At 37.5% G+C, this 15,349-nt stretch overlaps 1 protein-coding gene across 13 annotated transcripts in view; it reads right to left on the bottom strand.

The window, feature by feature from the left end:
• RNF17 (ring finger protein 17) overlaps window positions 1-15,349 on the bottom strand; it is a 129,863-nt gene that overhangs the window by 78,716 nt on the left and 35,798 nt on the right. For all 13 annotated transcript variants that reach the window (XM_059903443.1, XM_059903447.1, XM_059903444.1 and 10 more), the window contains 8 exons: window positions 15,258-15,332; window positions 10,980-11,290; window positions 10,041-10,130; window positions 8,347-8,505; window positions 4,115-4,304; window positions 2,688-2,856; window positions 1,168-1,358; window positions 43-184 (listed from right to left, as the gene is read on the bottom strand). In XM_059903443.1, coding sequence (XP_059759426.1) covers window positions 43-184; window positions 1,168-1,358; window positions 2,688-2,856; window positions 4,115-4,304; window positions 8,347-8,505; window positions 10,041-10,130; window positions 10,980-11,290; window positions 15,258-15,332 — 1,327 coding nt within the window. The remainder of the gene's footprint in view (window positions 1-42; window positions 185-1,167; window positions 1,359-2,687; window positions 2,857-4,114; window positions 4,305-8,346; window positions 8,506-10,040; window positions 10,131-10,979; window positions 11,291-15,257; window positions 15,333-15,349) is intronic.

Below are 15,349 nucleotides of genomic sequence, written 5' to 3'. Positions count from 1 at the left end.
TTTGAAAAAATACTTTGTCTCAAAGGACCACTATATACTTACCAACTGAAGATAGAAATCAGTAGGACTATTTATATGACAAACCATAACTGAAACATCTGTCATTCCTTTAGGCAGAACAGGTGGATGATAGTGTAACGTCGTATTTTTTTCAGAGTGACTTCTTGGTGATTGAGACCTAAACCTAATTAAAAGCATAAGCAAGAGCCATTAAGTCTCTCTTCTCTCAGTGAATTGATCTGAAGAAAAAGGACTTACACACATACTGATTTATCTACCAAGAGTATTTTTCCAATTTGTCTCTTCTAACTTACAACATTTCTTAGTATTGTCTCCAATTATCAAACCAGGATAAATAAGAGGTCAAGTCTCAAAACTCAATAATTAACCTTCAAGTTTGTGCTGGAACATTTTTGAGTTGGGGCTGTATGTTCTACTCAAAGTTTCTACTCTTTTGGTTGACAATACCCAGCATCTATGGTAGCAATCAGAAAGGCCAGCTGAGCGGTTTCTGTGACCCCTTTCACCTCCAATACTCTACTTAAGTTTTATTTTTCCAGAATGGAATCTACTTGGGTCACTTCCAGAGTCGTGTAGTTGCTCAGGACAGAAAGTAGTATCTTCCATTATCTCTGTGGTTACTTAGTCATCTTACTTTGTTCATCAGAGATGAGAAAGGAAAGAAATTTAAGTATCTACTCTAGATTCATACATTAAATATAGAGTGGTGATCATGATCTTATTCCAAAGGTTAGAAAATGTAAGTCAAGAACTGTTAAACTGTAATTCTTTTTTTTTTTTTTTTTTTTTTTTTTAAACTGTAATTCTTGAAACCCTAGTGGAGCTACTTGTAAAAGTTAGCAAGAGTCTAAAGAAATGTTCCATATCTACCAATCGTTTCTATTTTGAATTTTTTCTATTTCCTTAAATCAAATTATCTGAATGCAATTTTCACAGACAACCGTACTTAGAAAACTCTGACAGCAGTATTTTTAACCTCTTCGAGTATGTTAGGATGTCCCTGGTGGTCTAGTGGTTAGGATTTGGTGCTCCCTCTTAGTGTATGTTACAGTTCACTTTAGAGCCCATATCTTTTAAAGGTAAAATCTGCTGTTCCAATTTACAGCTATAACCTTGAAAATATTTACATTTTAGTAAGTTACCTACCTTGCTAGTTCCATAAAAACTAATGCATCTCTAAGAGACACAGGCATATCACTGCTTATTTTATTTGTTGGTGGCTTCTGTAGATCTACAATTAGCACACCATCTTCTTCTTTAAAAACTTTCATTAAAACAGCCTTCTTATTTACCATTTTCAAAAATTCTATTTTAGCTTCTTCTCCCCAGCCTTCAGTCTGTGGAAAAAGTAAAATTCCAATGTATTCAGTAATAATAATTAGCTCTAATGGTACAACGTTGTAGATTTAGCTTTGTAACAGCCAAAGTCTGCAAATTCGAACAAAGGCACTGAACCAACCATAGATATTTAGAAGCAGCTGGGCCCACAAACCCAAGGACAGTCTTTATGTATGCACAATGTACGGATCACACTTAGGTTTTATAAACATGGTCTCAAGGTGACCATAAGCTGTTGCACTTCAGGACTTAGTTTTACTTCTGAATATTAATATCAAGATAATAAATAAAAATTTAAAAATAAAACAAGTATTATATACGAATTTTCCACTTAAACGATGAAATCCAAAAGGTAATTTTGAAAGCATGATGGAAGCCGTGTAATACATTAAAGATATTTACAATCATTACCAGGTAACTTAGTTTCCATTACTAGCAATATATGAGGTAAATGCTACTTAAACAATAAGGAAAAATACTCACCCATTGAAAAAAAGAAGTCTCACTGAACTTTGAAACTTTAAGTACTCATACTTAAAGTAAATTTCACAGGCCAAAACTACACATTCCTTAAAAATAAAACATCTTCTAAAGATTTTGTGAGTATAAAAGTAAAGCCCACTCAGAATAGAAAAGGCAAAAAAAAAAAAAAAAGATAAAATTAAAGCCAAAATAATTTTCCCATTTTGAGGAAAATACCAGGGCTAATATGTTTATGTGTTTCCTTTTACTTTTTTATTCATTTGTTCATTCTTTCAAATATTTGCTGAATGCCTACTACGTGCTCAGTGATTTGCTAAGTGCTGGAATGCAAAGATGAGCAAAGGTGCAGACTCCTGCTTTCACAGACTTTATAATAATATAATTGCTTAACAAGTATTTTTACACACAATTTCTGTCTCGTAGGAGTTTTAAATCTTTCTGGGGAATAAATATTCATTAATAATACAAAGCAGAATACAATATAGGCTATAAGTAGTGAGCAAAGGGCCATGGAAATAGTGAAGAAATGAATGGAAACACATACCACATAACATTTAAAATTTATTTTTCTCTCCATATTTATTTGACTCCAAAATTTTATGGTTTACTTGGATATTTCACCCATCATTATGTTCATATATGCATATTCAACTCAATATCCCATTAAGAACGGTTCTAATTGTAGAAACTGAAGTTCATTTCCTTTTTTATTGGCACCAATAGTTTATTATACAAAATGTATTTAACAAGAGAACTGAACCTACATTCAGTAACCTGGTCAGCAATGCATAGCTAAAACTGGACTATCTGGCCCCTGAATAAGAAATAATTTAAGTCTCACTTACTGAATTCTGTGGAACAATATCTTTCAATGAGCACGGCTGTGCTAATGGCTGGATGTCTTTCAGCAGCCCTTCAATATATGGCTCAGACTTCCTCAGAGCCAGACACAAGTCATTTAGTGTGACATGCTGCTTAGCAATGTGTTCTGATCTCATATGAGTATCACCAACTCTGGGAAGAATTCAAGCAATATTTACTGAAAATAATGCTTCAAGCCCAAACTTGCCTTACCCCACAAAAGGTATGCATTTCTAAGGATACTCTCTTTAAGTTAAATCTTCTAGGAAGTTACACTCTTTTAAAAATTTATTTATTTATTTTTACATCTTTATTGGATTATAACTGCTTTACAATGGTGTGTTAGTTGCTGCTGTATAACAAAGTAAATCAGCTATACATATACATACATCCCCATATCTCCTCCCTCTTGCGTCTCCCTCCCACCCTCCCTATCCCTCCCCTCTAGGTGGTCACAAAGCACCAAGCTGATCTCCCTGTGCTATGCAGCTGCTTCCCACTAGCTATCTATTTTACACATGGTAGTGTATATATGTCAATGCTACTCTCTCACTTTGTCCCAGCTTACCCTTCCCCCACTGTGTCCTCAAGTCCATTCTCTACGTCTGCATCTCTATTCCTGCCCTGCCACTGGGTTCATCAGTACCATTTTTCTAGATTCCATATAAATGTGTTAATATATGGTATTTTTCTCTTAGAAAGTTATATTCTGATTCACACTATCTCACTATATAGATTTAATCTAGCTTTTATAAACACAGACACTGTTTCTACCTATAGAAATAAATCTCAACTGCCTTCATCTGGATTGTCTTTCATATACCTATTTGGTTTAAATTTAAAAGGCATAATGACACCCCCAAGTAGAAATATATTTATAAAGCTATGACCATTTAATAAAGTGACCATGCAAGAGTTAATACTGGTCCTTACTAGAAGAACATTTTCAGTTTGTTTTATTTTCCTAGAAGACTGAGGGAAACAGTTTTGAACACCTAGAGTTAGACACTATGCCACTTTAACATACAATAATGAAATTACAGAAATATGATTAAAAATTTTACTCAATCATCTGGCAACTAACTGTAACACTTCATTTAAAAGAACCATTTTTGTGCCTCATTTCCTGCTTTGAGGCTATATAGAAGAGCATTTAAGTTTGAAACATCAAAAAGTTCTTTTTCCAAGCTCCCCATCTAGTAACACTGATAACTAATACTTTACTAATTTAGTAATTAGTAAGGCAAATTACAGAGCAAAATAAAAGGTATATGCCTTGGAAGTGAAGAAGGATAACTTATTCCTCTCTACCTCTTCCTACTTTTCTTTATTCTTTACTATCTCCCCTCCTCCCCCATCACAAGTGTTTCTAAGCAGACCACGAACACATAGTAATTATAAAATAACATACCCTGCAACAATTAGGACTTCAGAATTTCCAAAATCTACCATGAATATTTGTATTAGTGCAACTTTGTGGACTGAGAACTTGGTTGGAATACAAGGTTTTCTAATACTTTCACTTCCTATTGGAATTAATTCAGTAATAGTTCCTCGACACCACATTCCATTTTCAATACTGTTGACAAATATTCTTGCACCTAAATAATGGAGACAAATCATTATCAATGTTTATGAAGAAAAATATCTAATTAGCTCTAATTTACAAACATGTACATTAGTTCCACCACTAAGAAGTCTTAATTCATTTATTAACTGATGATACAGTACTGTGTCAAGTGCTATGAGAGGGATTAAAAGGTAGTGTATTTTGGCAGTTTCTGTTATACAGAAACTTATGACCTAGACGGGGAGGTAAAAACAAAGAAAACAAAGCCAGCAGTCCTTTACTGAGGACCTGTGTTTTATAAACTATAACAAAGATGAGTAAGACCGTCCTGCCATCAAGAAGCTCAAGAAAGGAAAGGAGACAGGCAAGTAAGTGACTGTAATACACTGTACTTATAACAATAAAGACCTGTCTTTGTGCATGTACACACATGCAAGTGCAGATATATATATACCGAAATCTATAAAATACTTTAGTAGCATAAAGGAAGCAGCAATGACATTCTCTTGGTAAAAGGGGAGTGTAAGTAAAGAAACCAAGAAAGGCAGAGTGTAAAGGCCAAAATTAAGAAATTAATACACAGTGGAGTTCAGAGAAGGGGAAGATGAACCAAGGACCAAGCAGCAGAGGAAGACCTTATGGTCTTCCCTTATAGAGGGATCAGATGAATTACAAATTAATAACCAGAAAAAAAGATCAAGTCAGAAAGAATTTTTATTTTTACTATAGGCTCAGCAATGTTCTCAGTATTTTGTGTTTTAATTCACCTCCTCCCCACAACAACCCCATGGAGATGGTGCTTCCATCCTATAGGTGAGGAAACTAGGCAAAAAGAGGCTGAAAACCCAGCCCAAGCCACATGGCTATTTAGAAGAGGTAGGAAGAGAACCCAGGTAGTCTTAGAGCCCATCCTCTTAAAAACTCAGCTAGCATCAGAGATATACTTGGTAAGACTTGATCACTGATTATATACAGAGAGATGCTGTATAATCCCCTCTATACAGGCTAATAAAAACAGGATAGTTGAGAGGCACATCAGGGCAACCTTTTAAGTTCTACCAAAACATGTGTTTTGGCCTTGAGATTGTCATCAACCCTTCTCTTATGCTGATATACCATATAACCAATATGCTTAGTTTTAAACTATATGCTATTAAACTATTCTTTCTTGCAACAGATGAGATAAAAGTCTATTGAAGTCATCTGTTGTTCTTTATAATGAAGAACACAGGTAGGAAAAGCGAACAAGAGGATACTCTGCTAAAGCATTATATTACATTTCTTCCCTTACCATTAATTTCTCAAAAGATAAATGAGGGCTTCCCTGGTGGCACAGTGGTTAAGAATCCAGGGTAATGCAGGGGGCACAGGTTCGAACCCTGGTCTGGGAAGATCCCACATGCCCTGGAGCAACTAAGCCCGTGTGCCACAACTACTGAGCCTGTGAGCCACAACTACTGAAGCCCACGCGCCTAGAGCCCGTGCTCTGCAACAAAAGAAGCCACCACAATGAGAAGCCCGTGCACCGCAATGAAGAGCAGCTCTTGCTTGCCGCAACTAGGGAAAGCCCATGTGCGGCAACGAAGACCCAACGCAGCCAAAAATAAAAAAATTGAATGAAAAAGAAAAAAGATAGATGAGTATTTAAATCATGTATATCTACCTTGAAATAATAATTATCCTTGACAACTTAAAGGATGACTTTTTGGCTTTCTTAGAACATTTTCTAAATCTAAACTGAGCTCTTTTGTGCATATATTAAATTTAGAGAATTATTTGCAGCCGTAAAAATTAACTTTAACTCTACACTCTTCCCTCCTTAGATATTCAGAATTTAAACACTATTTTTTAAATTAATTTATTCTATTTATTTATTTTTGGCTGCGCTGGGTCTTTGTTGCTGCACACGGGCTTTTTCTAGTTGCTGCGAGTGGGGGCTACTCGTCGTTGAGGTGCATGTACTTCTCATTGTGGTGGCTTCTCTTTCTTTTTTTAATTTATTTTTGGCTGTTTTGGGTCTTCGTTGCTGCATGAGGGCTTTCTCTAGTTGTGGCGAGTGGGGGCTACTCTTCATGGCAGTGCACGGGCTTCTCATTGTGGTGGCTTCTCTTGTTGCAGAGCAGGGCTCTAGGCACGCGGGCTTCAGTAGTTGTGGCATGCGGGCTCAGTAGTTGTGGCACACAGGCTGTTGCTCCGTGGCAAGTGGGATCTTCCCAGACCAGGGATTGAACCCATGTCCCCTGCATTGGCAGGTGGATTCTTAACCATTGCGCCACCAGGGAAGTCCCGTGGTGGCTTCTCTTGTTGCAGAGCACGGGCTCGAGGCACATGGGCTTCAGCAGTTGTGGCTCGCAGGCTCTAGAGCGCAGGCTCGGTAGCTGTGGTGCACGGGTTTAGTTGCTCCGCGGCATGTGGGATCTTCCTGGACCAAGGCTCGAACCCGTATCCCCTGCACTGGCAGGAGGATTCTTAACCACTGTGCCACCAGGGAAGTCCCTAAACACTATTTTTTAAGTTTAAAAATTATTATTCATTTTTATCAGAAGTATATGATGATTCTAGTCTTGATATTCCGATAAGCTACAAAGATGAGCTGAGAGTTAGTAACACTTTTAAAGAACTACTATAGGGACTTCCCCAGTGGTCCAGTGGTAAAGAATCCGCCTTCCAATGCAAGGGATGTGGGTTCAATCCCTGGTCGGGGAACTAAGATAACACATGCCACAGGGCAACTAAGCCCACGTGCCTCAACTAGAGAGCCCGAGTGCCACAAGCAACAGAGCCCAAGCGTCACAACTAGAGAGAGAAAAACCCACATGCCACAACTAGAGAGAAGTCCGTGCACTGCAACTAGAGAAGCCCACGCACTGCAATGAAAGGTCCCACGTGCCGCAACCAAGACCCGACGTAGCCAAAAAATTAAAAATTTTTTTAAAAAAACCTAATATATAAAGCTGAACGGACAATATAGTAGTTTTTGGTATTAGTTATATATAGGCATTGATAGTAACAGAATGAGAAAAATGCTCTATTAATAAATCAAACAAATCATAGCTTCATCTTATTACAGAGTACAATCAAATTTAATCAAGTGTTACAAGGAAAACGTCTGTAATGGAAGCCTAAATTACAGCGAATCACACACAGCCTTAGAACTAAGATGGCCTGACTAAATGTACCAGTTAGTTACCCTCTGTGTGGCCCTAGGACAAGGGTGCCACTGCCCGGCCTCCATCTCACTCAGGTGCTCAGTGACATCTTCAACGTTCACACGCAGACGGCAAGGGATGGTGGTCGTACTACACGGGACACTCAGAGGAATACTTTCCTCTGGAGATGAGGGGACAAGTTATATAACCCATCATGGGTTTTGTAATTTAAAAAATATCTCACCTTACTCCCTAATGGAGTTTTTGTGTATATCTCACTCAACAGTCAATTTTATGTCCATTGACAGATGAATGGATAAAGAAGATGTGGTCAATGAAATACTACTCAGCCATATAAAAGATCAAAATAATGCCATCTGCAACAACATGGATGGAACTAGAGATTATCATACTAAGTGAAGTCAGAAAGAGAAAGACAAATACCATATTTGGTATTTGATGAAGTGGGAGTTTGTGGTTGGTAGATGCAAGCTATTACAAATACAATGGATAAACAACAAGGTCCTACTGGATAGCACAGGGAACTATATTCAGCGATAAACCATAATGGAAAACAACATTAAAAAAAAGAAAGCAAGTTCCAAATTACTATGACTCCAGTTAAACTTGGCAAATGATACTAAAAATATTTAAAAATCATTTTAAAATGACATTAAAAATACTGGAATTATGTATACTGTATACTGTAATAATATTACTACTAGGTATCTCTGAGCAGAACAAAAAAAAAACAGTCGATTTTAATACTTAGCTAAGTTACCTAAATAAAATTTAACCTATGTTAAATAATTCCAAAACCTTTATGCTTGCACAAATCTGTATTACAAAAAGTCTATAGGGGTTGGCCAATATTACAATATTTAAATAAGCTTCATATTTTAACTTAGAGTAATATTTCATTACCTAGCTCCAAAATGTCTGAAGGATCAAGGTATACACTCTTACTGCAAAACTGATTCACCTTCTTTTCCAATACTGTTGCATCTTTTATCTGTGAATACTTCCGAATGTAGAAGTGGCAAGGATGTATTACATGGCTTACAAAAACTAGCTCTGGAGAACCTGGATGAGAATATTTAAACCACATTAATAAGCCAAAAGTCAGGAAAGAATTCACAGAAACTGAATGCAGTATCCTTTGAAAGAATGTGTCTTGTAGCACTGCAAACTCTAGAATACCTAGGCCCACAAAAGGTAACCCAAACCCCAAACAGTAACTAGACTGATAAAACAAACACATCCCACTTCCACAATGATTTCTTTAGCAACCTGAACTGCAAACATTTTATTTTATTTGCAAAATATGTTAAATAAGTGGAATTGAAGTTCAAGTAGTTAGTTAGGTTCTAAAGTCAGAGTATATGCTGTAACTCTACTGTATTACAACAAAACTTCAGAATTTATTTATAGACATAATTGAAACTCAGAACCCCATTGATAACGATGTTTCTAATATAGCCCCCAAAATCCTGTTTAAACTATACTAAACTGAAAGAACTAATAATTAGCTCATAGACACTTTGAATCTTAAATCTTATCAGGCTGGAGAAGTACGAAAAAAAGTCTGGGAAAGCCAACATACTGAGCAGCATTTAGGGGGAGATATGTGTGTTTTGGTGGAAGTTAAGGGTGGGGCAGAATAAAAGACAGTGAGAAACTTTTTGTATACAGCAGTAATTAAGCCAAGTGTTTCTACTGATATGAAAAGATCTCCAGAATATAATGTTAAGGAAAGAATTAAGGGGCTTCCCTGGCCGTCTAGTGGTTAAGACTCCACGCTTCCACTGCAGGGGGCACAGGTTCGATCCCTGACCGGGGAATTAAGATCCCGCATGCCATGTGACGTGGCCAAAAAAAAAGACAAAAAAAAAAAAAAAAAAAAGGAAAAAAGGAAGGAATTAAAAAAACACTGCAGTGTATATGGCATGCTGTGTTTTGTGTACAAAAACAACCAAAAATGAGAATTAGAAAAATAATATATGTGTATTTGTTCAAATATGAATAAAGAAACTGGAAGGGAGGAAGAGACAAATGGAATGGGAATAGGTTAAGGGAAAAGGTTCACAGGGTATTTTAATATATATATATATTTAATTTTTGAATAATGTAGGTGTGCTAGTATATCTAGTAAAAATGTTTAAAAAACAAAGACTAGGAGGAACTGAAGGATAGATAGATGATAAAAATTGAACAAATAGATCATTTTACCTATCCAATACAGATCACACAGAATAATACCCATACTGAGGATGAGATAAAGAGATAAGTATGTGTAACTGGGGAGACAGCTGAGAGCAGTGTTATAAATTTCAGAAATATTTTTGCCAGTAACAGCCAGAACTTTTAACATTAAAAAGGAAGAAGTTTTAGGAATTCCCTGGAGGGCCAGTGGTTAGGACTCGACGCTTCCACAGCTGTGGGCCTGGGTTTGATCCCTGGTCGGCGAACTAAGATCCCACAAGCCGTGCGGCGTGGCAAAAATAAATAAATAAATAAGTTTTAGTTATTAGTAAAATTCATTTTACTCACTGCCTCCCTCTCCATAAGAGTTACTATGTATCAACTTTGCTGCATCAAGTTCAGAGTTGTTAACATACCTGCTTTTGATCCAAAAGGAACAGACGATTTTTTCTGAAGAGGCTCTTTTGGATATCTAGGTGTCTCCACAAGATAATCTGTGAAGCATGCTTCGTCAAAGAGAAAATAAAGGCAACTGTTATTAGTTTTATTACGTTGACAGTGGCATACTTAACATACTGTTTAAAAAGCTGTACTTGAATGGGCAAAATACTGGAAGGGCAAGACCCCCTTGTATCAGCAGGCAAAGTCCAGATAGTTCTCTTAACTCACTGAGATAATCAGTGATAATAATAACATTGTGGAAATGAGAGAAAACAGCATGTCCTTTTTTTTGTATTCAAAATACCATTCCGGAAACTCAATCAATGAAATAGACTGGGAGCAGGGGGGAGGAGAAAACCAAAGATCTTGAAAATGGTCCTAAAGAAGACTGACAATGTAACTACACACAGTAGTATCCCACCCTGATGTTGATGGGGAGAACACCAACACTGGAAATCTAATCAAACAATTATGACACATTTAAATGTTAACAAACATTATTAACAGATGCTACTACATTCATGATAGTTCCTTTTATAAAGGACTGTATCTCAGAACAAAGATTTAAGATATGCTGTTCTTAAATTTAAGGACAAAGTCATCAGACTGCTTCTACTACTATGGTTGTCATTTATTTATAGTATTTTCATCTTTTATAGAGGTTTGTATGTGGAACATTAAAAAGTCAAACGCCCTAATTAAACCAAATATTAGAGTTTAGCTATATTATTGCATTAAAAATTATCCTAATTTTGGAAAATGTGAAAGTAGGGGCATGCAATCAACAGATTAACTCAGAATGAGGTGTAAGACAACAGCAATATGTTTGTTAAGTACAGTGACAAAAAGGAACTAACTTCGTTTCTAATTCCAGACACAATATATTGTTTCCTTGCTTTTCTATTTTCACTCACTTTCCAGGTCTTCTTCGATGACTTCTTCGATGATCACATCAGGGCTCGGTCCCGCCTGAGGCAAAGCAGCAACGGTTTCACAGGGGGTTATTGCAACAACCTCGTTCTGTGGTGGGAAGTGTTTTGCTTCTAAATGCGTATCACTGTTTTCCCGTTGCAAAGGAGTTGGTGGGGGAGCTTCACTAGTTAGGATAGAAATGTCAACCTTTTTCTTTTCTAGTGATGGGTAGGTACCACTACAAGAAAATTCCTTTTTATGATTATATTTCTTTTGAACATTCTGTCCCATTTCACTTTCTTGAGGATCAAATCTGTTTAAAAATAGAGGCTACTTTAAATCATTTCATAATTTTTTTATAACCACCTTAAAACCATTCCCTTTCCGCATGACAGTATTGTGACACATACAAAGAGTTAAAGTTGTATAGGTGTCCCACAGGTATTTTTTTAAACAGCTGTATTGATATAATTTACACACTATAAAATCCAATTAATTTTTACTAAATTTAGAGTTGGGTAACCATCACCACAATCTAATTTTAGAACATTTCCATTATCCCGAAACTTCTGCCCATTCCCAAGCAAGCCCAAGGGTTTTAAAAGGTCAACAAGAGGTAAAATCAATGAGAAGCTGAAGAAAGAACTTGATATACAGTCATGTCACAATGATCTGATCCTAAAAGAACAGTGGATATAGGTTTTCAGTTTCAATTATCCAAATTTTGATTTGGCTTAGGTGTTTGATTTTAAACTATGCTAAGATTATTTCTTCTTTTAATTCACTGGCTTAAAAATAAAGTGTAGGAAGCAGTGAGAGGTACAATCCTGAGAAAATTACTAGAAATCTCCATCTAGGCTAAAAATCACCATCAGTCTGAATCCTTTGGGTATGATTATTCAACAGCCACTAATCTACAAATTTTTCTATCTTCTTCATAAATCCACACAGATATGGGCTATCAAATCTACAAGTATAGATATTCTATCAAAAAAATGAGATTCTCAAAAGCTTTAATTTTCGTTAACCCATGACACATTTAGCTTCTTCACAGATCACCATTTAAGAAGCCAAGTGAGGACGTCCCTGATGGCGCAGTGGTTAAGAATCTGCCTGCCAATGCAGGGGAGACAGGTTCGACCCCTGGTCCGGGAAGATCCCACAGCCAAGGAGCAACTAAGCCCACGAGCCACAACTACTGAAGTCCTCACGCCTAGAGCCCATGCTCCACAACAAGAGAAGCCACCGCAATGAGAAGCCCGCACACTGCAACGAAGAGTGAAGAGTAACACCCCGCTCGCTGCAACTAGAGAAAGCCCAGGTGCAGCAATGAAGACCCAACGCAGCCAAACATAAATAAATAATAAATTAAAAACAAAAAGAAGCCAAATGAAATCAGAAATAAGAACCTAAAAAGCCAACTGGATTCAGCAGACCTATCTTACCTGTCTCTTAATACACATTGACTAAAGGTCCAAACACCTTCTGAGGATTCATATAGGTTGACAACTCTGTAATCTAAAACATTTCTTTCTACAGTAACTCTTGTCTGGCTTTACTGAGACATTTAACGCCGTCAATCAACCTGTCTCACAGACCTCTCCTCTTACTTGTAGAACACCACTCTCTCCTACCCCTTCTTGGTTTTGTTTTGTTTTTTTGCAGATTACCCTTTCCCTGTCTTAAAATTTCATATTTTTTCCAGGGCACTGTCCTTGACCCACTGCAATACTTGCTCTCACTGGGCAAACCCATTCTTTAATTACCATCCATCATCAGTAGAGGCAGGCTACAGTGATACTTTCCCTAAAAACTAGGAAGAAATTTAAAAGACTTCTGAGTTAAATTTAAAACCAAGGCAAGATCAATACAGACTCTTAAAGAGACACTACCCTTTGGTACTAAAAATATTTGAGAGTAACCATATTCAAGTTATGAAAATACCTAGAAGAACGTACTGACTGGAAAGCATGATCATCCACGAAAGTGCAAGAAGTCAAGTCACAGAGGCAAACAGAGGCCAGGGCTCCACATGTGGGGAAGATGAGCTGAGCCAAAGGACTGGTACTCGAGGCCTCTGGCAAGGTCTCCCCTGGGGGGAAAGGAATGTAGCGGGCTGTCCAGGACCAACACTGTTCAGCTATTCGATAAACCTTATTCCCTTTATTCAAAAAACACCTCAAACAAAGCAACTTCTGATGATTTGGCTTCTTGTGTCTGTCTGGATATTGGAAAAGAATGCCAACATAAGTATTCTAGTACCTGTGGCAATTATATTTGCCCCTTAAGTTAATAAACTGGCATTCTGACTATATGTCAGTTTTGTGAACTTGGCTTACAGTAAGATCTGCTCATGTCTGTTTCTCAACTTGTAAGGCTGGGGGCTGGACCCTCATTATTTCTTCAGAGTAATGAACGTGATGCTTGTTGGGGGACGATTTCCTTAGGGGTCATACCACCTACAACTGAATAAACTTATTTTCTTTTGGGGGTTTCTAAACCATTTACATTCTGACTACTCCTAAACCAAGAATGAAATCCAGAACCTCCTGTTAAGTTTCAGCACATACACTCACTTCCCTCTGGACATTTCTCCCGAGATACCTAGTAAACAACAGTAACTCAACATATCCCACTATCTTCCCCCCCCCAACTTCTTTTCTTCCTGTATTTCCAAACTTGGTGAATAATATCACAATTCATCACTAAATATAGACCTATAAATCACTGAGGATGCTTCCCTTTTCCTCATTCCCCACACCCAAACAGTTACTAAGTTACACCACTTTTCCCTATTCAGCATTTGTCATTATCTGTTCCTCTCCAGTGCTACTACCTACATTTGGTTTCTCATCATTTGCTGAGACTATTTATATAACAGCCTAACCCATCCTTCAGCCTTCGGTCTCATATTCTTCCAAAGAACCCTCTATGGTCACTAGAGTTATCTTCTACAAATGTAACCTAATTATTTTTACTTTCATGCTAAAAATCTTTTAGTGGCTTTCTATTATTTACAGCTGTGCTGTCCAACAGAACCTTCTGCAATAATGAAATTGTGCTGCACTATCCGATAGCCCCTAACCAAATATGGCTACTGAGCACCTGAAATGTGGCTACTGCAACCAAAGAACTGAATTTTTCACTTTATTTAGTTCTAATTAATTTACGCTTAAATTTAAATGACCACACGTGGTTAGCAGCTACCATACTGGATAGCACAGGTCTAAGAAATAAAGTCCAAATACCACCACACAACAGACAAAGTCTTTAGGATTCAGCCTCTATGTATCCTCTGCTGTATGGAATTATACATGCAGGTCCCTGAATGTAGTATGTGATCTCACTACCCATACAGTTATTTCTGCAAAGATGCCTGCCTCCCTTTTGTCCTCCTTTCCAACTGCTACTCATTTTTCATGGATGAGGGAAAATAAAATCTCCTCTTTCCAAGACCCCTGTTACATCTCAAAGAACTGATCATTCCCTTCCTTTGCATCTCCATTAAATTCTGCACAAACTACTATCATAGCAATTACGCACTTTACTATTTATGTGTATCATTCTCTACTTAGTTTAACTTCTCTGCATAAATCTCAGTATCTAGGGTGTTAGTGCCTAGCACAACATCAGTGTTCAATGCTAGCTGAATGAATGAATCTCAAAGATGACTCGGAGGACTTCCCTGGTGGCGCAGTGGTTAAGAATCTGCCTGCCAATGCAGGGGACACAGGTTCGACCCCTGGTCCGGGAAGATCCCACATGCCGCGGAGCAACTAAGCCTGTGCACCACAACTACTGAGCCTGCACTCTAGAGACCACGAGCCACAACTACTGAGCCCACATGCTGCAACTACTGAAGCCCGTGTGCCTAGAGCCTGTGCTCCGTGACAAGAGAAGTCACTGCAGTGAGAAGCCCGCGCACCGCAACAAAGAGTAGCCCCGGCTCGCCGCAACTAGAGAAAGCCCGCATGCAGCAACGAAGACCCAACGCAGCCATCCATCCATCCATCCATCCATCCATCCATCCATACATACATAAATAAAAAAAAAAAGATGACTCCGACATATATCATTGAATACTGACCCCTTCTAGGTCTTTTCATTCTTAAATATTTTATGTGGAATTTAACTGATAGAAACCATTTTGCCCTTTATATTATTTTTCAGCTTTCGAATCATAAATATTACACTGAACATCAATTTCTCTGTCTCAAATAATACTTCTGTCCCTTACGCCATGTCTGACACTAATAGCATATTGCCATTCTCATACTTACTTTGTTGAATCCTCAAATTCAATCTTTCCCATATTGTTGAACATACAGATGATCTCACTGCAATTCATATTCAACCTAAAATTAAATACTTA

Source organism: Balaenoptera ricei, chromosome 18, assembly GCF_028023285.1.
Source record: "Balaenoptera ricei isolate mBalRic1 chromosome 18, mBalRic1.hap2, whole genome shotgun sequence".
Taxonomy (NCBI): Eukaryota; Metazoa; Chordata; class Mammalia; order Artiodactyla; family Balaenopteridae; genus Balaenoptera; species Balaenoptera ricei.
Note: the sequence above shows the minus strand (reverse complement) of the source record. Positions and strands in the feature narration are given on the sequence as shown.